The sequence below is a fragment of the Oppia nitens genome, unplaced genomic scaffold (assembly GCF_028296485.1).
Source record: "Oppia nitens isolate AA-2021 unplaced genomic scaffold, nextdenovo-longstitch-racon4-pilon3 scaffold2_pilon_pilon_pilon, whole genome shotgun sequence".
In the NCBI taxonomy this organism is placed as follows: Eukaryota; Metazoa; Arthropoda; class Arachnida; order Sarcoptiformes; family Oppiidae; genus Oppia; species Oppia nitens.
Window position 1 is genome coordinate 2,287,400 of NW_026533210.1, and position 25,101 is coordinate 2,312,500.

At 36.9% G+C, this 25,101-nt stretch overlaps 2 protein-coding genes across 2 annotated transcripts; one reads left to right on the forward strand and one right to left on the reverse strand.

Annotated features, from left to right (window-relative positions):
* Positions 1 to 401: 401 nt before the first annotated feature.
* Positions 402 to 17,780, reverse strand: LOC128956177 (E3 ubiquitin-protein ligase UBR4-like). The gene is made up of 16 exons (XM_054301860.1): positions 17,384 to 17,780; positions 17,119 to 17,216; positions 16,898 to 17,001; positions 16,458 to 16,811; positions 14,794 to 16,374; positions 14,146 to 14,716; positions 9,602 to 14,082; positions 9,011 to 9,527; positions 8,579 to 8,926; positions 7,511 to 8,514; positions 4,846 to 7,437; positions 3,337 to 4,767; positions 1,683 to 3,252; positions 1,123 to 1,598; positions 809 to 1,042; positions 402 to 725 (listed from the first exon to the last, which is right to left on the reverse strand). The coding sequence occupies exons 1-16, from the start codon at positions 17,500 to 17,502 to the stop codon at positions 498 to 500; spliced, it is 15,708 nt and encodes a 5,235-aa protein (XP_054157835.1). The 5' UTR covers positions 17,503 to 17,780; the 3' UTR covers positions 402 to 497.
* Positions 17,781 to 18,338: 558 nt separating this feature from the next.
* LOC128955300 (dual specificity protein kinase TTK-like) lies at positions 18,339 to 21,096 on the forward strand. Its single transcript, XM_054300961.1, has 6 exons — positions 18,339 to 19,198; positions 19,438 to 19,749; positions 19,914 to 20,064; positions 20,245 to 20,492; positions 20,798 to 20,968; positions 21,049 to 21,096. Exons 1-6 carry the CDS (start codon positions 18,521 to 18,523, stop codon positions 21,073 to 21,075), a joined length of 1,587 nt encoding a protein of 528 aa, XP_054156936.1. The 5' UTR covers positions 18,339 to 18,520; the 3' UTR covers positions 21,076 to 21,096.
* The last annotated feature ends 4,005 nt before the right edge of the window (positions 21,097 to 25,101 follow it).

Consider the following 25,101-nt stretch of genomic DNA (forward strand, 5'->3'; position numbering starts at 1 on the left):
GATTTATTAAAACAATCTGAAAATACATATATACCGTATTATTAGTATTATCTGTAATTTATTGATACTAAACCTATAAATTTATTTATATTATATTACAACCATAAGTTTGTAAATGATATACCAATTAGTTATAGAAATAATAAATAATTACTGTAATAGTAATAGTAATCATTCATAAAATATAATAAAATAAGTAAAAATAATTCATTAAGTATTAAATAATTTATTTTATTATATTAAAAAGCCATATATAATATCTGTTAATAATAATAATAATAATAATTATAAAGTTTATACATATTTTTTTTATCATATAATTCAATTAACATATAAATCAATCAAACGATCACTAATTGAACAAATATTATAATAAATGATTTATCAATTCAAATACTACTGTAGATTATTATTAGAAGTTAGAAAATAATTATAGAAACTGCAAACCAATTGATTAATTATCAAAAAAAACAAAAACAAATTATAGCAATGATTATTTATTGTATTTTCAGCGCGTTTTCAATAAACTCGTTGGCGTCGGGAATATCGGACAATAGGCCACAGACATCGCAAAACTCGGCAAACGACTGACTCGGCAGTAGGTCTTCCTCGTAATATCGAAGCATTTTGTTGCCGCTCTCCAGCAATGACTGGTCATTGTTGCGAATATATTCGGCCAACGCTAACGGCCAGTCCAGTCCCCATTCGTCGCCTCCTTTTACAGACTAAATGGAGTTGTGGTAGAAAAATTGGATCAATTAGATCAATATACTGTATAGAGGATAAGCGCACCGTAAGCTATACAGACCTTAAACATAGTGGTATAAAGAGCGTCGACAAACGCAAAGAATATCAGCGTATTTTTATAGACAGAAAACTCCTGAACAGTCGAATCGGTCAGTATTGTGGAGCCGTGTGGCGATACGTGTCGCACGTGAGCGCATAGTATGAGTCGCTGGAGATATTTTAGACGATTTTTATGCCATACTTTCGGTGCGAATATCACTATAGACATTGTGCACCAGTAAAAGGGACTTTCGGACTAAACAAACAAAAATTAAAAAAAAATTATTAATTTATTAACTATTTTTAATATAAATTCCTGATCTTTGAATCCCATACCTCATAGCAATTCTCGATCCACTTGTTTGCCGGCATTTCGAGAAAACTGTTAATCTTTTTCGTCTCGCGAATCGCCGATCTGGTAGTATTGATCACATAGAGAGCCATATGAATCATATAAGGTATCATATGTAGGTTAGACTGTGAACCGCCGCCACCCGTGTCGTCGCTGAACGACATTTCGAAAGCAAATCTTCGAATCAATAGTTTCAGGTCTTGAATTGTCAACGAATAGGAAGTCGAAGAAACCTCACGATGACCGGTACATTCTTGTAAATAGTTGTTATGTCGGGCCAGTGCCGAAGCAAACGCCGACTCCTGGACTTGCGGTCCCCATAGCGGCAGCAGACCATTGCAGCGGGTGTTGGCGTTTTGCAGTGCAGCCGATTCCCATTCGTCGCGTCCGCGAGCGTGCCGTACGGCTGCCATATGACAGTCGACGTGTACAACATTGAAGTGTGTGACAGTAGTATAGCCTAAAAATTCACAACAATTAGATAAACTTAATAATAATAAGACAATTATTTATAATAAAAAACATTTCGACTCCAAAAACAAACCTAAACTCTTGCGTTGTTTGATCTCGAAGTCATCCAAATTGCATCGTTTGGTATACGTATAGATACCCAACACTTTGTTTGGCTGAAACTTGTATCCTTCGCGACATATGCTGCATATTAGTCCGGCCTCTTCGCCCAAATCTTCCACCTGTTTTAACAGCGAAGCCTTGGCGGTCACCTGTCCCTTGTCGTTGGTACGCATTCCCAGTGCACCCAACTCTTTCTCGCGAACAGCCATTGCCAGACGTTTTTTCTCGTCTCTAGTCTTGAGTCTAACTTCTTCGATCTTGGCCTTGACCTCCGAGTTCTCCTTAATCGCTTCCATCAGATACTCGGCCAGCGAACCAATGTGAGCATCGGATGCCACCTGTTCCAAACCGTGAATAATCGGTATACTTTCTTTCGAGACTAACAGCTGAGTGCTTTCGTGTCCGTGACTGAGTCCGGTCAGTATTCGCAGCACGTATTTGAGCGCTGGTCGCGACGTAAACTCTTTCCACTCTTCCGAAGTGCCCAACAGTGATGTCTTTAGGGTCGGTGCGTGAAGTAATAGGTATTCCAGTGCTGACGCGACAATGCCGTCCTCGATTATCAACTGTTTGAGTCGGGCACCGTTGGCATTGTTTTCGATGCCGGTGGACATCATACAGAACAGTTCCAATTGATGATCGGTGTCCAGTGTGTGATCGAAATCAAACTTTTCGAATACAAGATACGGTTTGAAATGAGCCAACAGTGTCGACATTTTTTGGGCGTTGCCCAGTGTAAGGAACGGTATCAATCGAGTCAGTTGTGTCATCAGTGGAACGTTGCCTTTGATAAGATTGGATGAGGCGTATTGGGCCAACAATTTGATATCATCACAGGTGCCACAAGTGGTATCACAAAATCGATCAAATTGTTGTTCAGGCAATTGCGAGGCCTCGACTAATATGGTTTGCATGATGTGCATCAACTGTTCCATTGGTGACGGCAGTCCAGGTCCTGATGGTTGCGATATAAGTTCAGCCGATTCGGATGTTAGGATCAGTTTTAGAAGATTCAACATAATATCAATAGTGTTTAGCTGGGGATCGATTAAGGCCTGTCTGTTGTTTTTAACTCTAATGCAATGACCAAATAATTTGAGCAACACTTGCATTAGTAGACGACTTCGTGAGGAAAGATCTTCGATAACTCGGAGCCGCTGAAGCATCACTTGAAGTCCATTGCATTGCGCCATAATGTTAGCCATTTTGTAGAGTTCTTCTTCGTTTACTTCTTTGTTATCTTTGCTGTCGAGTGTTTCGATAAACTCTTCGGTTGCGTCGCCCATCAAACCGCGTATTCGGTACACAATTTTCATGGCGTCGGAGTCAATATTGTTATCGGTTTGCCAGATCTTTCGGTAAACTTCTTTGACTGGCAAATCCAAACTAATAATCTTATTGTTGACCAGAAGTTCGAGTCCCGAGTCATCCTCGAGCAGTGCTACCAGTTCGCAGTCCTGACAAATCTTATTCTTGATGTCGCGCATCAACGGTCCCATACCGGTGTCGTTAGAGCTGTAGGGGTTGCCTAACATACGGCCCTTTAAAATGACAGAAAATAATAACAAAAACAAACAAACATTAGTGTCTGAAAACATCACCAAATTATCACCAAAAATTAATACCTGTAGGAAGTCGTCCTGTTGTGGATCCTTTTCAAGTGTCATAAAAAATTCAATAGAATCGTTCTCTTCGGGATAAATGATGGAACAAAGTCGCTCAAAGATAAACACCGGTGTAATCATATCATACAATTGACATTTGTTGACAGCGTCGACACAGACTGACATAAAGGCTGCCGTCTCTGATTCGGTTCCTGTTGTCATTTCTTCGAGCAGTTCCAACAGCGACTCCTGTGTTTCGTCGATCACTTTGGTTCGTTGGACAACCAGTTTTCTCAGCGATAGATAACCGTTTAGGACGAATGCAACCAAACGTGACTTATATTGTCGACGAATTGTCGGTACGTCTATAAGCGATTGCAACAATTCAACCAACATTTTCAGCGAACAGCCCTGCGATAGGTCTGAGTTGAGTGTTATCTCTTCCAAACGATTCAAATTGTCGATCTCTTTGGTAATCAATACACCCAAATGCTGGAGCAGACCGTTCAGCGACAGATAGTACTTCCAGTGTTCGGTTTGGATAATTGAATGATAAAATGAAAAGAATTCGTTACCAAACTCTCCGGCCTGACCCAAGTCGTCCAGATATGATGTCAACAAATCGATTATCTCTTTCTTTCGCGACGGTATTTGAAACAGTGCTTCGATCAATGAACAGGCCATTAGGCGTACGGAACGCGAGGCGCCGTTAAACAGTATAGTTCGCAGCCAACTGGCCTTCATGAGTGTGGCCGACAGTTTGTCAGTCTTGAGCGCCCTATCCTTCCAACGTAAGCCATATTTTTCCGACAAATATTGTGCCCGAATTTCGGCTCGCGATTTGTTGTGTTCGCCTATCGGTTGTTGCGGTACTGGCGAGCGTTTAGCTGATCTTTGGCGCCAACTCTTGAACGAATGATTCGGATCGCCGGCTAACCATCTGTTTAGGTCTACATTGATACGGAAGCCGCTGGTCTTAACGGTGGCCAACTGTTCAATTGTTTTGTCCTTATTTTTCTTACTGATAGTCGGTTCCGGTTTGATTAGCGACTGTAATAGTCGCAGACAGGGAAGGGTTATCGAGTCGAGTACTGCCGGCGAATCCATTTGGAGGCCCATCAAAAACAATTGCATAACACACCTGAGCCGTAGCTCCCAACACGAGTCCTCCTTTTCCATAGAACAGGACAACAGTGCAATCTCGTGCCGGACCGCCGATGACAGATCAATGGAAGCGCCCGAACGCGACTTGATTGCCACCGATATCTTATCCATTAGCAAATTGTTTAGATCGGCTGTAGCTCTATAGTTGTCGCGGGTCAGCGAACAGAGCAATTGGCGTACTTCGTGGCGCACGTTATTGGTTCCAATTCGCAGATTATAGTCGACTAACTCTCGAAGCAATCCATAAGAGCAAAGAAGAGTCCGATATTTTGGTGATATGGCTAATGCCTAATAGAAAAAATGTTTGTTTTTTTTAAATTAAAAAACTATAAATAAAAATCAATAAAAACATAGATTCAAACATACCTTCAGTAGTGTAATACAGTGTTCAACAGTAGCCGACGCGCAGCCAAAACAACGACCAGACGACGAGGACATCGATACCAATACCTTTGAGTCGCGTCGGGTATTGAGTCGGGGTGTTGTCGACGGTGTCAACGATTTGTCTTTTTGTTTGTTGTCGTAATCGACCAATTCTTTGCGCGAGGCCAACACTCGTTGAATAATTTTCGATAACTCATCGAAAGACGATTTACAGTCCTGACAGTATTTGATGGCCACTTGTTGTATGGCTCGATTCACGTGAATACTGGTGGCGGCTGCCGGTGCCGACGACACGGCCGGTGTCATCATTAGGATGGCGTCGGCATCGTATTTGTCAATCATTCCGTGTTCTTGTATTCTCAATAACAACAACTCGAGCGATGGTTTATTGGCGATCAGATTCTTGTAGACGCGATCAGCTTTTTCCAGCAACGAGTTAATCGATTGTACGGTTTTTTTGCGATCGTCTTCGTTTTCGATCGGATCCACGGCACAGGTAGGTTTGGCCGTCAGAGTGTAGTCAAATTTGGCGTACTTACAGAAGCCGCACGAATTGCACAAAAATGGATCCTTTTCGTCGTAGTTGATCGCACGACACTTGTGACACTGGAACACGTTTTCGCCGCAATTCGAACAGACACCCGGATTGGCCGCCACAGTAGCCGAACATCGGGGACACTGTAGGGTCTCATTGGTGGCCTGAATATTGTCGTAGAAATCCGAATACTCTATCATCAGATTGCAAGCGACGATAGGCAACGGAAATTCAATTTTCAGTTCAGTTTGACCGCCAGTTAACTGATAGCGTCGGGCCTTATGCCACAGTGCTGTCTTGTTTTTGAGTTCGACCACCGATTGAACGGCCCGATTGTTGTAGAATATATTCAAAGTCTTAACCATTTTCGATCGTTTAATGTCAGATATTCTTAGCGTAATCTTCGATATGGTGTGCGAACCAATCAGTTTGACAATCTGTGTGGTAGTAGTGAATCGGGAATCGACTTTGATTGACGACAATTTCATATTCAAATAGTTCACTTCGGGATTATTGCACACCAGACACGGTTCACTTTCGAGATAATAACCATCAAATTCGACCAACGATTGCAATGAATTATATAGATTGCTGTTCGGATGTCGATAGATGTGTTGGTTCTGTTGACGCAATACTGTCAAAGCTTTTTCGGTAAATTCGCGTTCTTTCTCATCGCTGTAATTGACTTTTAGTGTAAAGTAACCCAAGAGGTCGACAAATTGTGCCGCCTTTTTGCCATAGGAGGGCAGTTTGGGCCACAATGTCCAAAGTATGTCGAGCAGTGTTTCCTGTTGTTGAGCCGAAAAACTTTTATACATATTGTAGATCAGGGAATGAGCGGCCCAGCGATGGGAACTGGAGTTGGATTCGAGTAGAAAGCATTGAATAAACTGAGACAACAGATTATTGTCGACATATTTCAACATTTGTTGTACCAAATGAGTTGGTATCGGTTCGTCGGGTTCATCGTCGTGAAGGCTACCGGCAGAAGCCGACGGTGTGGCAGAGGATTTGGCGCAAAGAGCGCACTGAAGTAAGTGCAGAACAATCGATGAGACGCCTTCATCGAGAAGAAAGCTCACTTGAATGAGAAACGGTAGTAAAGTTGGATCTTTTTGACAGGACTTTTGCCAATTGATTGTCCGATTGGTGGCGATCTCGGAACACGACTTCAAGTGCTCGATGAGCGATATCAGTGCATCGTATGACAGATTGATTAATCCATTTTGTAGCGAATGTTCAACAAAACCGCCGTTTCGGCACAACTTCTTAATATCGTTCATATGATGTTCAAGACTATGCAAATCGCGTATCTGTCGATAGCGTTCTTTGGATCCGCATATGAATGACAACAGTTTGCGCACCTGTTTGCGTATGTATGGCGTCAGGTTGATCATCATGTACTGGCACAGGTAGTCGGTCCAGCACTGGGCAAATTGAACGCTTGACGAACAGCCACTGTTTGGTAAAGAGTTGGCAATTTTCTTGATCTGATACGGCATACGAGTAATCATTTCAGTTAACAAATGTGGATACGATTCGAAAACATCGTCGGCGTGTCCGCGAACATAGGGTCGCATAAAAAATGGTGACATTTCCGGCGGTGGTGTCAGTAGTTGTGTTTTCAATGGTGTAGATATTGACGGAACAGTTCCGGCAGCGGCTGACGACTCTTCGTTTGAATAGGTTTTCCAATAGGACAACAAATGTATTAGTATTTGTAGACAAAAGTCAAGAATATTGGATTGCATTAAAGTGGTAGCGGTTACTGATGAACAAAAAGCCGATGATGTTTCCAATAGATCCATCGATGAAGAAGGCATCTTCGATGATGAGCTACCGGTTCGTACGCGTGACATCAGTATACTTAACAGTCGCATAATAATTAGTTTGACTTCGTTAGTAGGATTTCGTTGAATCATTGAAGACATGTCAGAGTTTTCCGATAGTTGAGTCAACAGTGCGGCCAACAGAGAGTTGAGTACCAGTTTATCGGCGTCTCCTTCGCCATCCAGATCTGACGTCAGCATTAATATAACCTAAAAAATGCATAAATGGTTTTTCAAACTATTTTTTAAAAAAAAACATTTCAGTCTCAACAGACAACAATACCTGCATGAATGGTATGGATCGCAGGCCACCAACGTCTCTGATTTCGGGAAGTGATTCAATCATTTTTTCGAGTAAAGCAATTCTCAAATTGTGAAGCCGTTGATTATTGGCGATATCGGTCTCGAGTGATGAATCAAAACTAATCATAGGTTGCGCTCTGACCGGTGGTGGGCCTAACTCTTCGCCGTACGCAGAACTTCGGCCACTGACATTATGTTCACCAATGATCGATTCGACAACACTGCCACCCGATTCACTTCCGGCTTCGTTGCCCTGAAGTATTTCGTTGGCTGGCGACGTCCGTAACGTTGATCCATCAGTAGCTGCTGTAGAACCCTCGTCATCACTGGCAGCGGCCGATGCAGTCGTATCCGAATAATGTCCTCTGTCTTCCAAACTGACTGATCGTTGGGCACCAGATCTTCGAACAGCGACATTAGGTGCAGCAACTGGTGGAACATCTTGTTGCTGATCCTGAAGACTCAGAGCAATTGCCAATTCAACCATTGCCTCGTCGTCGGGATCGACGTCCGGATTAAACATGTGAGGAAACGCTGGATTAGCGCCGCCGATAAGGTCATGCTGGCCATCGTTGTCGTGCGGATCGCCCACATCTAGTGCTTCGATAACTTCGAAATGTTGGTCAATAGAGTCGTTACGATCGATGGGATTTTCGTGTACGAAAACTTCGAGACTGTTGTGCGACGAAATGGTCGGCAATTGGCGTTCCGATTGGGATGACGTGGAGCCGCCCTTTTGGTGTTCGTGCGGAGTCTCACAGTGTGGCGGTGACGGGATATAGACGCGTCGTTTTCGTGTTCGCGGCCGAAGTACGCGTATCAGCGACTGTTTGGCGCAAAAGCTGACTATCGTGTCCTCGCATAGCAATAGTTTTAGATATAATTTGCCGGCAATTTCGATGTTATTGTCGACGTCGGCCAAAGCAAATGAATGTATTATCTCAACCAATGCCTGAACTGTTTCTTCGATATGAACTAAACCGCCTTAAAATAATAATAATAATTTTTTTAAATCTATTTTCAACAACAACTCATTGTCTCAACAAACCTCTTGCAATGGTAGCCGTCAACGGATTATTCGGTCTCAATGAATACAATTTCCAAAAGATATCACTTAAATACTGACAAAACAAAACCCTTTCGTTGGCATTCGTGTCCAAACGCGAAGCAATCATTTGTTCCTCATTATTATTGTCGTAGTAATCGCTGCTCGACTGCGATGAAGACATATGGCTACTATTCTGGCCGAACGTTGTCATCTCAATACTATTGGCGCCGCCGACGTCGCTGTTGTTGTCATCTAAATTGATGGCCGATTCGTTATATTTAATCAAATTATGTGGCCTTTCGATGGCAATCTGTTTAATCATTGAAATCCATCGGAAAAATGATTCGCCTAAAAAAAATAATAATAAAATAAAAAAATTAGAAACCATAACAATCACTTTAAAAAAAACTAACTGATCCAACAAATACTAACCGTCGAGTTCATTGTTTTTGACTGAATTGTCAATATTTCTGATAACATAGTTAACTATCGCCTGATCTCTGTGGCTATTATAGGCGGCTCGTGTCGAGTGAAGAGTTGCCAAAAGTGATTTGACATTTGATTCGACCGATTCATTGTACGGCAAAGTCAAGAACTGAGTGGCAATTTCTAGAGCACAGTCACGCTGTATCTGTCGTTCTTTAGGATCAGTGGCTATTGTCGACAAGTGAAAGCAACCGTCGAGTACGTCCAGCGAATATGATAGCAGACGCTCGAGTGATGAAAAGTGTTGTGTCAGGTGTTGGGAATTATATTCAATCACTGAAATAGCCGATGAAGAAGTGGCCGGTGGTGGTGCCGATGCAGCGGCAGCTGATGAACCTATTTGTTGATATTCATCGTTGTCTTCCGGCCAACCAAATGCTTCTTTTGTTTTACCATAAACTTTGATTGAGTCGACAATTGTTACACCATTTGGATCGTTACTTGCGATAAGAGTTATTGTAATCTAAGAATATCGGTTAAGTCATCGGAAGTGATGGTTAGAATCAAAGTTGTAATACAATATTCGTATTATAATACCTTTTTATCGGCAGTTAGTGACTCTTCACGAGTAAATGGCAGATCATACCAACGACTTCTGGTGGGAGCAATGGGTATCGATCGGCCAAAAATTTCGATAGCAGTGGGCGCCCGTAAAACATCTTGAAAAGCGACCATCACTCGGACGCCAACCATAACAGAGGTGGCGTCGTTATTGTAGACTTCGATGGAAAAACCGTTCGGTTTGGTCGATGCAATATACATACCATTGGTATTCAATCGGTTCTTTACTTGATGTGTATTATAGATCTGAAGTACATCGGATCCGCCGAAGTCGATATCACTGATTTGGTTACAGTGTTCGAAGAAATCAGTTGAAAATTGTGGCGATCCTGTAGTCGAATTGTTTCGTAAAACTTTGACAGACTTTTTCGTTCGGCGAGCTTTGGAAGCGTTCGAAGCGTACGGTTTAAGACTTGAATGTAGTGCCGGTCGTAGCCAATAGTTTGTGGCCTCTTGACTGGCCATATAGATACGCAGCGAACCATCTTCGCAGAGCAGAATCAATGTTGTTCTCATATCGCCGTTCTGTGTCGAGTGTCTCATGGCTACCATATCGGTAATCTTAGATTTGCTGTTAGGTTTGATTTCTTGGACAATAATCGTATTCGGTTTGACCATCAAAATGATCGGATTATTTGAGCTCAAAGACATGGCCAGTATGAGTCCGGGATGACCGCCAACTTCGGTCCACTGGCACAGCGATTGCAGCGGTGACGAAGTCGATTTGCTAGATGAACCATTGGATGAGGCGCTTCCATTGGATGTCGACAATATTTCGATGGGAAACAAATTGGTAATCTCTTGGTTAACATTGGGAAGTGCTGTACAATAATTCTTTCCCTGACTGTAGCTGAAAAACAACAACTGAAATGTATGCGAATAATATAGGGAAACACCGCCGCCATTGATATTGCCATTGGAATCGATTATTTCGTCGTGTCTGATGTCCAATATAGAGGTCACATAGAACTGGCCGTTTTGGGCGCTGCTTTCCTCCGACATTATCTGACAGTAGATGTGTCCGGCGGACGACATTATCAGTACGTGTCGTTGGCCGTCTTCGGACACTACAAATGTAATGTCGCGAATCTTACCCGATGGCAACAAAAAGAAATATTGCGGTGAAAGAATGTCTTGGCCGAGATTGAAAATCTTGACAAAATCGGCGGTTACGAGAGCCAACTCGGTTTGACTGCCGGGAAGCCAAACGGCTTTTATAACATAATTACTGGACTCGAGCTGAGGATGTAGTACAAGGTGTCCGCTGACGACACCCAACTGCGAAAAGGTCAGTACGTGACAGTCTTTGAGACCGCAAACTGCCAGATAGTCTTCGTTGCACGGATTGCCTGCTATCGAAATGGCTGTAAACGGTAGCGGAGCTGAGGCCAGTCTGGTTAGTGTCAGTTTTTTAGTGGACGAATCGGCCTGTTTGAGCAAAGTAGCCAATTGAAGTAAAGTTATTTTGCCCTTTTCGTGACTGACGGCCAGGTGCTGGCGTTTGCCGTGATTGGAGGCCAATGCACACATAGCCACCCGTCGGATCACTTGCTGTTGCATTAGTTGTCGAATTTGTTGGCCCTGTTCGCCGGTGAAAGTCATCCGGACATTCTCGAAGGCACCTTCTTGTGAACCAAGTGTCGGAACCATTAGCTGATCACTGGATTCAATTGATTTATCATAGATGTGTAACTCTTTAAGCGCTTCTTTAGCCCGTATAGACGAGCCAATTGACGAATTCTTCAGAAACGATTTCATCATCGATGGACTCAAATATTTCAACAGATTTAGTACAGTCCACGAAAGATTCATTGTTGACATAATCGATAGTATTTCTGGTTTACTGTTTTCCAATTGTTTAACCAGTGATTCGTGTTTCAATCGAGACATCGATTCTTTGCTCTTATCAGTACTTTGATTGGCATTCTTGTCCATCGATGGCGACGATGATCGTCGCAGAGACGACGGCAGTACTGGATCGGCATTGTCTCTGGTCGAGTACGTGTTGTCTACATTGGGTGCCCGACGGGTCAGTGCAATACACGAACCGTCCTCTTTGGCGCCGCAGTCGCAGAAAAACGAACCGTTTTTGGCGTACGTCACGTCGTGATCTTTATGACAGACTTTTGCACAGATAGTACAGACGCCCACGCCTTCGATCATTTTACAGGTGTGACAGTGATACCAGTGCTGATTCATAAACTCTTTCTGTGTTGTGGTAAACGTGCATAACTTATTGCACAGTGATTCTTCATCGGAATCTTCGGCCAGCGATTCATCATCATCGGGACATGGACACTCGTCGATCCAATCGTCATCCATGACACCCATAGTGTCGCCATCGGGCGAAGTGGCCCGACCACCACCGCCGGCGGTCGAATCGTTCAAAAATTCCAGCGCTTCGTAAATATCGGCCAAATATGATAGCATATGACACGTCGATTCCATTATCATCTGATGTCGACCGGTATTGATATTGTTCTGCAATTTTTCGATCACATCCTTTTGCGACAGATATCGTTTGCATGTATCCAACCAACCGATAACCGCTTTGATCAATTCGAGATGTCCGGCACCGGTACCGGCTCCGGCCAGTGTTGTCATAATTTGCATCAATTCGGAAAAGCCCAACACCTCGGACGTGGACGACAGTATTTGACTGCCCATCGGTATGAGTGCCGATAGAAAAACTGTTGCCACCTCCTCGTCCACGGCACTGGTATCCTTTACTATATATGAGGTCAGATTTTGCAATAGTATACGATTCTCTTGGTTGGCCACCAGTACGCTGGCGTCGCCTTCGGTTCGTTCGCAAAGTACTTTCGATAGCCATGTCTGGAGTATTTGATTATTAGGTTTACCCAAACACGACAATTTCGACAACGATGTACATAGACGTACCAGACTAATGGTGTCTGGATTTTTCTCAGTGTGTTGGAACAGTTTGCTAAAAAACTTCAGCACACGTGTCGAATAAGCCGAACTAAGACTATCGTTTGAGGCGGACATCAATAGCTGAACAATATCTTTGGTATCGTCTTCGCAGAAAAACTTTTCGAGCGCCGACTGACCGGCAATTGTATCCAACAGTGATTCCATAAACTTTATACACTCGATCAGTATCTTCTCATCGACACAACAGTCCTTATTTGAATAGTTGATCAGTAAATCATAGGAATGGGTTAACGCTTCCATATAAAGTGCAGAAACAAAATTATCACTTTCTTTAGATCCAAACGCCGAATCCAATTGATTCAATCCGTACGATGAGTACGATTCGCAAGTGCTGTCCAATTGAAGCGAAAGCATTACTCGTATAAAGTCTTCTGAATATTTATTATCACTCCATTGGTAGAGATCTTCGGCTAACTTCAACAATGTATTGACAAAATGTTTCAAATTGGTATTCGAGTTGAACGATGTGGCCAACGAAACCGAAAAGGCGTTAAAATGTTGCGACTGAATGGCCATAATGTACGACTCGGATGGCGATGACGACGAGTTATGTTCGTTACGCCAGTGCTGAACGTCAACTGGAATTAGATTCCATTTGACCAGAATTTTCATCAAATTCTTTGGCAAATATGTAGCCAATTGTAGTGTCAATTGGATCAGTTTTGAGTTACATTTGCTCGACGTTATCTTCAGTATCGAATTGTAGGCATTTAACAGTTTGGTTATGGTTTTGATTCCTTGTAGTTCGTCTTCGGCTACCATCTGATGGATTAGCGAAGATCGTGCACACGACAGATGACTGGATACCAGATTCAAGACCAGTGGCAACAGTTCAATGGCAGACTGTTTGGCTTCGAGACTGGTGCCGGCCGTTACATTGGAATTCATGGACGACGAGTTGTCCGATAGATTATAGCACGAATCGAGCAGAATGTGTGTCTTTGCGCACAACACGTCCAGCGTAAACATATCCAATAGCAGTGGCATCTCTTCGACGGTAATTAATTCGTCAGAATTGTTGCTCGACTTTGACAATGAAAACTGTTTCAACATTAAACGCTTGAGTAGTTCAACGTTAAACGATATTGAATTGGCATTATTGGCCACACTCTTGAGCAACGCTTCCGGTTTGATATTTGTATCGTTTTGCATAAGCTTTGATTCCTTAATCCAATTGTAGAACCATTTGTTATTAACAATACGTGATATCCAAATAGAGTAGTGAATGGTCTTCGAGTTGTCAAATTGACGAACATCTCCGACGGACAGCTCAGTTAGACATCGCACAGACGGTGGCAATTGGAGTAGTATTCGCCAAACAGAGTTAAACGTGTACTGAATGGCGCACAGACCTAAATTGTTTAGTCGATCACTTGAGCTTAAATGGCGATTCTTCAGGTCATATTGGGCGCCGACATTCAACAATGTTATCAACGATTCGTATAGTGTATTATATGGAACTATATCTTCGATGCCGACCAGCAAAAAGTTTAACGCCATTCCTATATAAAAATTTATATACAATTTAGTCATATACTGTAAATCACTATTAAAAAAAATGTTACCATCAAGTTTGGGAACTTCTTTGTAGTTAATGTTATCAATGTTGAGAAGATAGTAAAATCTTGGTCTCATAGTTGTGGCAAACAATTTATTTTCGGTAAACTTTTGATAATTATCATCGATTTCGTGACAATGAAAGTATAGTTTGCTATTATCATCGATATTGTTGTCTTTATCGCGTCGATGGTTAGCGAAAGCTGTCGACGATTTGAATAGATTGTTGTCGATCTGTTCGATCAGCGATGTGGGCGCGTCGTACAGATTTTTGATCATATATTCGAAAAAATGGGTCAATCGGCCCAAACAATGAATCTGATAGTCGGTCATCAAATTGTTGGCCGTGTCGGCGGTGTCGACAATGGCCTGAGCGACCAATAGTAACACTTGTTTGCGTTGAAGTAGTTTAATATTGTGAAACAAAAACAACAAAAGCTGCGAGTGTTCGACGTTAATGTCCTCTGTTTCGTAGTCTCGGGTTTCTTCACCGATAATCATTCGGGTTAATCGGTTCAGTAAACCGCGCCATATCTGTATTGACGGCGAATTGGTATCGAAACGTAGATCTTCTTTCTCCTAAAAAAAAAAATAAAAACAAAAATACAATAAATAAAAACTTTTTTTTCAATAACTAAAAAAATATTTCAACAAACTTTTTGATGATTTAATAAAACAATTTGCGACAAAACTGCCAAAGTTTTCGGCGCCACATACAATGGCCAGAGACCATCGGAAGCCGGATCGGGAAAAACGCCTAACGATACCAACAGCGATATCTTGTGATTATCGCTAAGTATTTCGGTGGCAATCAGATTGTGCATAAAAGATGTCATAGCCATTGAAAACTCGGAATAAAACGAAAAATTATGAGCGCTTTCTCTGTCCAAGTCTTTGATAATATGCGCCAAAATGCATATCTGTGGCTCATTGATGGTCTGTTTGAAGTACTGGCGCAACGATTCGATTTCCGAACAAACAAAATATGTGTTCAACAATTCAAAGATCGATGTCGACAGTGTTAGATGTCGTTGTGGTTCGTGTTTGTCGCTACAGTAGCCAATGTTAAGTGTTTGTCGTCCTTTCAGCGATTTATCCGATGACTGACTGTCGTCTTGTTCTTTGAATAGATGTCCGAGAATTGGTTCGGAATCTTCATCGCGACTCGAGTCGTCCGAACTGAAACACGATTCGTCGTCCAAGTCGTGAACCGAAGTGACCGATGGACTGATGTTTTTCTCGTTCTTTTCGAGACTGTCTAAGCGGGAGATAGATCTCATAAGACCGGCCTTCCGATAACTGGCCGACGCCAGACTAAACAATAGGTTTGTGATGTTGATGTTAGACATAAGCATCTCAATCCGTTGCCAAGCGCTATAGTAACCAAACTTGTTGTACTTGAATGACGTGGACGAGTGATGACTGGTCAGCTTCTCGGCATTGGACAGCCGGTTATATGAGCCGAGACTGATCTCGGATTTTAAGTCATCAAACAGTGAGCTCAACAGTTGAACCGCGTGCGATGCCAATGATATACACAGAGTATTATAGCCGGGTTTCTTAGTTTGTTCTTTGGTTGGCATTCCTGTGATTCCACCGACACCACTACTACTAGAAGTAGCAGTGGTAGTAGTAATAGTAGTAGTGTTACTACCACTTGTGCCACCAGAGCCGGTCGGACTCGATTTCATAATCATTTTGATGCCCGACAACAGTAACCACGAGGCAAACATATGGACATTCTGGCAAATCTGTCCGCCAACACGTATGGAACTCTTCATTACCATCAATATTCGTTTATAGATCTGTAGACTAGTGTCGACAATTTCGGTGATAATTGTATCGTTTTCGTCATCCTTCGATGGCGCAGCAGTGGCTCCTTTAGAAGTGGCCGCTATCGATGCCAATGTTGTCGACGCCGTCAGCGTTAGTGATACATAAAGACAAGCGTGGATTATGGTAATCACTTTCGATAGGCGTTCTTCAGTCAACGGTTCCAGTATTGGCAACAATAGTATGCGCCAAATAATTTCATAGTCTTTGCTAATTAGTTTGCATGTATTTAGTATATGTATATCGGATCCAGAGGTCGGCAGCTTAAGTGGTGCACCTTCTTCGGTGGCGTGAACTAATTGGATGAACGGTTTGATTGTCGACAATGACATTATAAAATCGAGCAATACGTTTGTACCGCCGAGTTGTTGCAAATTGAATAGATTTTTGCCGATTAATAAACCCTTTAAAAAAATATGAAGACATTAAATATTACTGAACTAATTGATCTGAAAAGACTAATAAAATAGTCTAATAATATGTATACTTTGGTGTCATGTGATTGGGAGGCAATGCCGACGGGAGATATGATATTCTTATCGTTATCCAAATGACTGTCCCGTTTGGGAGTAGTCTCCATAATCGGTGTCATCAGCTGTTCGATGATGGCTTCGCACGAGTGATCCAAACGCAATCGTTTGGCCTCTTTGGGTGTACTGTCATCGCGCAGTGAGGCTATGCTCAGCGTCTTTAGATCGGGAGCCGTAGATTCTGTCGGTCTATAGTTTAGTGTATCCGGCAATGATGTCGCCTTTAGAGTGGCAGTAAGTTCAACAATATCTGCCTTAAGCAGCGGCGGTATGTCATCGCACAGGCCTTGAATAAGACCGATCAGTTGTTTCTGGATGTGTTTGAAGAAGTAATTTTGTAAATATCAATAATAATAATAATAATAATAATATCAAATCAATTAATAATGAAATATACTTTTGTCAGCAATGAGTTGTCGTCAAACTCGGCGATCTGATGCAAGATGTACTGCAAGACAACAGTACAGGCAGACGATGTCAATGATAGTAGACTTTTCGGAACTAATTCAAGTCAAGAAAAAAACAAAACAAAACAAACAAATAATTTCTTGGGTTAAGACAATTGTCAATCAAAATAATTATTTTATTTTTCATTTTAAGAGACGATTTTTAACTAACTTTGCGATGCATTTGTGATAATACAATGACCAGAGAGGGCCACAAATGGGGCGAAAAATTGTTTCTCATTGTCGGCAAATTGTAGTATCGTTTTGTCGCTATAAAAATCAGATGATAATCAGTAAGACATCAGTTAATTCTCAATCAACAACAACAACAAAATCATTGACAAAGACATTGATGTGTCAATGATGTCATAATCAACAACAACAACAACAACAATCATCATCGGATCAATTGTCAGTTCAAATTCAAGACAACATACCATTTGTTAAGACATTTAACAATTATGATGACTTCGTGTTTGGTTAATGAGTTTGGTTGCAATGTTAACAACAATTGCAGCGACTGTTGGATCAGTTCGTACTCGTCTTTGGTGGTCATCTCTTCTTTTTCATCCCCTCCTCACCACCACAACAACAGTTATGTTATCCAATCAATCAACTAAAAAAAAATCAGATGACAATCGCTTATATATGATAGATGAAGACTAAGATAGTTGTAATCATTTGATTTGTTTCAAACAATTTGATAATGACTTTACATTATTATTATTATTATTATTATTCAATAAATTAATTTAATTATCAATCAATAGGTTTACACAGTTTGTAAGTATCACTTAAACTATAGGTATAATAGTATAGTATTTATATAAAACACAAAAAATAATATTAATAAAATCAATGACTGTTTTATTTGTTTTTTTTATTATACATTAATATATAATATTACAGTTTATAAGTACAGTATATCTATGTGTATATAATATCTGATAATAATAATAATATTTCACTAAATGTTTTTTTAATAATTTTATTGCAATATTTTTTTTTATCACTAAATATTAAATTTAATAAATAATAATAAATTTATTATGTCTTTTAAAAATACTATAAGGGGTTGTTCACATATTACGTTCGCACTTTTTAAAAAAATCTCGACCCCACCCCCACCCTCCTCTATGTTCGCGCAAAACTATTTATATATTTTTATTTTTTTTTGTTGTTGAAAAAATCACTAAAAAATATTAATTATCAAAATATATATATTTAAAATTAAATTTTATATAATAATTATGTAATTATAATTATTATTAATTTTTTAAAAAATAATTTTAACGTAATATTTTTGAAATACTATTTGCAACACTAGAGGGTAGAGCTAATACATTGCAATACAATTTATTGTTAGCCAATAGGCGTCGAGTATTTGGAAATTTGAAAACATTTAAAAAATAAATGTTTTTTTTTTTGTGTGAATTTTGTTGTTATTTATAAATACAATAACAATAATAATAGCCGACGATTGTGACCACAATCAACAACAATTGTGACCGCCAATTGCGGTAATCGGAGGACAGATAGTGACAGACAGTAACCGTCACACACACACACACAACATGAATGGCCATCTGGAGAATAGTTCCACACCATCGCCGCCGAAATCACGGTTGCTATCGATGACCAACTATTTTAACCGACAATTGCCGCCAACGATTCCGGTCACCACCACTAACAACAACAACATAAATAATAATAATAATAATATCAAGACATCATTCGTGGCTAAGAGCTGTTACACGGGTTGGACAACTGCCGGTAATCATAATAATAATAATACTGCAAACGCTAGACTACGGGCAACACCGGCGACCACAAAGATTGATGTTAGTCAACGATTTCAGCGGTTAGAAAAGTCGGGACTGTTGGCCAAGTTTCGCGACTTTCAGACCACAAAGAGTGTGCCGCTGGCTATGGAAGCGGATGACGATGACGACAACGATAACGGCAACGATTGTGATGATGAAGTTGACGATAATTGTGATGAAAATGTCAGTGAAGTAGTAATTGGCGAACAAAATGAAGAACAATTGGGAGCTGAAGAGTGCCGTCTGAAGGATAATAAAGTGAACGGAAAGCGTGAGACCAGAGATGATAATAAGGAGACCAAAGAATCGTCGGCGACGACAACAACAACAACGACGACCAATAGTTCCGATAAATCGATCCGAAAGATTAAAGTTAATAAAAATTATTATCAGATATTGAATTGTATTGGACAGGGAGGTAGCAGTAAAGTGAGTCTATCTATCTATCTATCTATCTATCACTCTATAGAGTGGTATTAAGTGACTACAAGTGGTGTTAATTTGGTCACAAATATGTATACTTATTTGAGAGCAAATTAATATCACTTCCATAGTGAAGTTGATCCGATTAATTAATTGTTCAAATAATGTTTGATCACTAAATCAGATTTTCTACTTCTATTTACGGCTATTATTATTATTATTATCTTTTTTTGTTTGTTTGTTAGGTATACCAAGTATATGACTCCGAGTCGCAGATGACATTGGCGCTCAAGATTGTCGATCTGACCAAAGCCGACGACCAGACAGTTTGCGGCTATAAAAATGAAATCAATTTGCTGTCGAAACTTCGTAAATGTAAACGAGTTGTTCATATGTATGATTACGAGTATCAAAACAATGGCAAACATTTGCTGGTTGTGATGGAAAAGGGCGACTCGGATCTCAGTAATGTACTTAAAGTGTATATCGAATCGGAAGATCGTCGTACACTTGATCCACATTTGATCCGATTTTATTGGCAACAAATGCTTAAAGCGGTACTAAATTTTTAATTTATAAACTTTTATGTAATTTTCATTTGATTATTATTATTATTATTATCAATTAATGAAGTTTTCCACTAATGGTAACCGTAATGATTATTGCTAATGTATTTTTTTAATTTTATTTTTTGCTTTTTTTGTTGTACATGTGTGGACAGGTAGATGAAATACACTCGTACGGTGTGGTTCACTCGGACTTAAAGCCGGTTAACTTTATATTAGTGGCCGGAAAGTTAAAACTAATTGATTTTGGTATCGCTAATGCAATTCAAGCTAATTATACCTCTGTTTATAAAGAGTCTCAAATAGGTTAGTACATTACACACATACAGTACATACCGTATAAATACATGTATTTTTTTTGTATTTGACTGTCCGCCAAAAAATTTTCATCTTTGCAAACAATAATTATGATTAAATCAATTAAATTAATGAATTTTTCTCTCTGTCTGTCTCTCATTATCACTTATTTGATCCGGTAATTGAAAGGAACCATTAACTATATGGCACCGGAAGCATTACAGAATCGTTCGGACATCAGGGGAAAGACAGTTATCAAATATAACTGTAAGGCCGACGTCTGGAGTCTGGGCTGTATATTATATAATCTGGTTTACGGTAAAACACCGTTTCATCATTTTAATAATCTATTTCAAAAAGCCAACGCTATAATGGATGCCAACCATAAAATTAATTATCCCGTAATCGATGACCATTTACTACTCGACTGTATGAAAGTTAGTGTAACTTATTTATAACATTCTCTCTCTCTCTCTCTCTCTCTCTCTCTCTCTCTCTCTCTCTCTCATCAATGATTACTACTACTACTATTACTAATGGACATCATTTTAATCTAATTATTTAAGTGTTTTTCTTTTCATATATATATATAAATATAAAGATAATTAGATTTTTCCCAATTTTTCTATTTCTCTCTCAGTGTTGATAAATGTTGCAACAAATTTGTTATATTAATGGATAAATTAGTTTTTATATTTATTTATATGATTTTATTTTTATTTTATTTTTCGTCGCAAATTAGTTATGTCTACGACGAGACCCCAACAAGAGGCCGACAACTAAAGAGCTGCTAAATCATCGATATTTATTAGAATTGAAAGCACCGGCACCTGTAGCAGCCAATGCCCCGCAATTGGCACTTATATCCCAAATAAATAATTTAACACCAAATAGGATGAAACAATTATCACAAGTAATTATATTTATTTAGTTTATTTTTTAAATTTAAAATTTATTTAATGTTTTTTTTTTTAATTTTATTTGTATATTTAGGTACTCGAAAAACTAAGCAAAAAATAATCTAAATATTTTAGTACTATATAAATATAAATATATATATACCGTATATTTTTTTGATATGATACTGTAATTTAAATATATTACTTATATTTTATTATATATTATTATTATTGTATCAATTTTATTTCATCATCAATATAATAGACCCGAATGTAAACTATTTTTATTATTATTATTATTATTAAATATAAATATATATAGTATAAATTATATATACACATATATATATATATATATATTTTATTTTATGAAAATAAATTTTGGTATTTTTTAAATATTTAGTATAAAATTTGATTTACAATCAGTGGAAAAAATATATATCGTATTTATTTATTACCGTAAGTTATAGATAATATTTTTGGTTTTTAATAATTAATGATGCACTATAAATTTGTGTGTGTGTGTGTGTGTGTGTGTGTGTGTGTATGTATGTGTGTGTGTGTGTATGTATGTGTGTGTGTGTGTGTGTGTATGTATGTGTGTGTGTGTGTGTGTATGTATGTGTGTGTGTATGTATGTGTGTGTGTGTATGTATGTGTGTGTGTGTGTGTCAGTGTATGTATGTGTGTGTGTATGTGTGCGTATGTGTGTGTGTGTATGTATGTGTGTGTAAGTGTATGTATGTGTGTGTGTGTGTGTGTGTGTGTGTGTGTGTGTGTGTGTGTGTGTGTGTGTGTACACTAACAGCAATACCGGTTCCTATAAATCTACAGTACAGTGCGTATACATATTATATAATTTTATATGACATTATTTGACTAAATTATTAATTTATATGACAGTACTGTATGTTTGCCGCCACTAATGGGGTCTTTATTAGGTTATCTAATATATCTGTGAGTCAAATATTATGTAATTGAAGTGATTTTTTTGTCTATTACTATATCCTATAGATATATATAATTTTATATATGATATAATATTTCTCATATCATTATCGGAAACTCCATTATGACAATTGCATTTATCCTATCTATCTATCCATCTATTTATCTGTATATATCTATTTATCATCTTTTTTTATATATAGAAAGACATATATTTATATCAATAGATTATATTAATATATATATATATATCCTATTAAATATTCTGTTTGTTTTTTTCGTACTCCACTACTATTATATATAGATTTTTCAATATATAGAAAAATTTATGATTTATTATTATTATTATATAAACTTTTTTTTAGTATTATATCATATTAAAATTTTTCTTTGACATAGTTAAATTATTATTATTATTATATTATATAATATTATAAATTTATAAATTATTAATAATTTTAACATTACACTAACTTTAACAGTTTTTTTAGATAACAATTTATTATATGAAGGAATATTTTATTATTTTTGTGTATAAAATAACATCAATGTTAGGATACAAGTACTGTATAGCATAATATTTTTATTGTGGGTCCAATATAACTGTAATCAAAAATATTACGATATACTAGGAATAACAGTACATATACAGTATATATTCAATATATAATATATAGATTGTTTTAGTTAACAAAAATTCCCTATTTTTCCTGCTCCCTAGCAGGGAATTCCTAGGGAATCAATTTCCCTGTGCTTAACCACATATTAAAATCTAAACAACAAATTTTGATTATAATATTTGAATAACAAATGTATTTTTAGTATATAAACTAAATATATTGTTTAAATAGTATTATTAAATTTATTGTGTGTTAAAATTGATTTTTTTAAAATAAATATTTCAATGAAATTTTATGGAAAATATTTATTATTATTTTTTTTTTGGTAATATTTATATATAAAGATATTAAATATATTTTCATTTCCTAACTATAAAGAGAGGAGATAAAAAATTTTAATTTAATTTTAATTTTTTATTTTCCCTATTTTCCTAGAAAATTGGAGTGTTTTTATTGGGGGGGGGGGGGATATTCCCTACATTGGAAAGTTGCCCGAACTCTAATTATATATAACTTATTTATTATAGTTAATATCGATATAAAATTTTTTATGTTACTTATTAATAATTTTATACCGTATATATACTATATATTATTATTATTATTATTATTATTATTATTATAGATATATATTAAATAAATACAAGTACTATAAATTGTATATCATATATGATTTTGTTTCCCCGTTTATTATTGCATCAAAAATTTATTTTTTTTGGCAAATCCAGTGATGTATTGAATGCACTATCAGTTTGACTGGAATTCCCAAATAGACTACATATTTGATGCCTTCCGGCCCTCAATTCAACTTTCCTTTAACTCTATGTCCATCTGTTTTTCTTTTTATCTATCTATCCATCTAACTGTTTATCAATTATATAATAATAATAATATTACTATTATTAATCATCATCATCAATTCATACTACTAACTCTAAGTAAGGTTATTTATTAAACAAACAGATAGTAAATTATATAAATTAAGATTAATTAAAATTTTTTGTAAACAAAATATTATTTAATAAACAAACAAAAATATTTAAAATTTATTATTATTATTATTACTGTAGAGTATATATTAATTTATTAATACATTACTACTGGTACTAAAAGATTTTGAAAAATTATTTTAAATCAATACATATTTATATATTTTGTAAAAAAATAAATAATAAAACTTAATCACATTTTAACTTATTAAATTTCAAATTTTTAAAAATTTATTTATCTATAAAATTTATTTTGTTTACGTTTTTTAGTATTGATTGTTATATAAAACTTTGTTTTTCGTTTCTAGAAATCATATGTTGTTGTTGTCGTAAATCTTGTTATAATATTTCAATAGTAATACAAATAAAAAAAATATAATACAGTAATAGAGAGAGAGAGAGAGAGAGAGAGAGAGAGAGAGAGAGAGAGAGAGAGAGAGAGAGAGAGAGAGAGAGAGAGAGAGTGAGAGAGAGAGAGAGAGTGAGAGAGAGATAACATTCAAACATCATAATCTTATAACTTATAACTTTTAACATATATATTGTAATATTTTAAACTTTTGCATTAGCTTTCAAACATTTTTTTTATAGAAAGTTATAAATTTATTGTACAATATTTGTGTGATTTTTATTATTATTATTATTATTACAGTATTATATTAAATATTGTGTTTTGTTGTTGTTTTTCGTACGTTATATAAAATATTGTGTGCATATTATATGATAATATATTTTTCGATAATTTTTTAAAAATTATTTATTATTGATTTTTTGTTTGTTTGTTATTTAATTTGTTTTTGAAATATAATTTTATACACAATTCACTATTTAAAATAATTTTCATTTTGTAAATATTTTACATTTTTAGCTACATATTTAAACATAAATTAAAAATTTATTAACAAACAAAAATAGTTTTATTTGAATTTATATATAATTTCAAGCTCTATGACAACTAAATAACTTTATATATATATATATACTATGTATATATATACCAGAATAATGACAAAATTGATACTATTAATAGTATAAATAATTAAAATAAATAATTATTATTTATTAAATTTTAATTTCAAAATACTTTAGACAAGTTTTTTTTAAAAAAAATAAAAGTTTATTATATAATTAACATCAGTATACTGTATAATATAATTATAGTTTTTTCTTTTTAACTAATTAACAAAATTTCTATCAAATTAACAAAAAATAAATAATAAATAAAATAATTTACAGTCAGTTTAGTAAAAATCTAACAAATTATAGTTTTTTTTCAGAATATTCTCGTCAAAACATTTGGTGTGTGAATAGTCATACCAACAAAAAAAAACATACCGGTGTGCGTGTATATGTGTTTTATAAGTCAACATATTTTTGTTTTTTTTAATCATTGTGTTGATGTTGTTGTTATTAGTGATAATTTGATTGTTAAGAGAGAGAGAGAGAGAGAGAGAGAGAGAGAGAGAGAGAGAGAGAAGTAAATTAAAAACAAAAAAGTTTTTCTCTCAATGATCATTAAATTAATGATTATTTGATTCAAATCAATTGATCACATATTACACGACAACACCAGGCAATTGTATGCTATTA

Excerpts from the sequence above, each read along its gene's own strand:
- LOC128956177 (XM_054301860.1), bottom strand. The coding sequence starts at position 17,502 with ATGACCACCAAAGACGAGTACGAACTGATCCAACAGTCGCTGCAATTG. Across the intron at positions 14,083-14,145 it reads AGAAGTTCCCAAACTTGATG|GAATGGCGTTAAACTTTTTG; the intron begins GTAACATTTTTT and ends ATTTTTATATAG. Across the intron at positions 1,043-1,122 it reads GGATCGAGAATTGCTATGAG|TCCGAAAGTCCCTTTTACTG; the intron begins GTATGGGATTCA and ends TTGTTTGTTTAG.
- LOC128955300 (XM_054300961.1), top strand. The coding sequence starts at position 18,521 with ATGAATGGCCATCTGGAGAATAGTTCCACACCATCGCCGCCGAAATCA. Across the intron at positions 20,065-20,244 it reads TTATAAAGAGTCTCAAATAG|GAACCATTAACTATATGGCA; the intron begins GTTAGTACATTA and ends GGTAATTGAAAG. Across the intron at positions 20,493-20,797 it reads TACTACTCGACTGTATGAAA|TTATGTCTACGACGAGACCC; the intron begins GTTAGTGTAACT and ends GTCGCAAATTAG.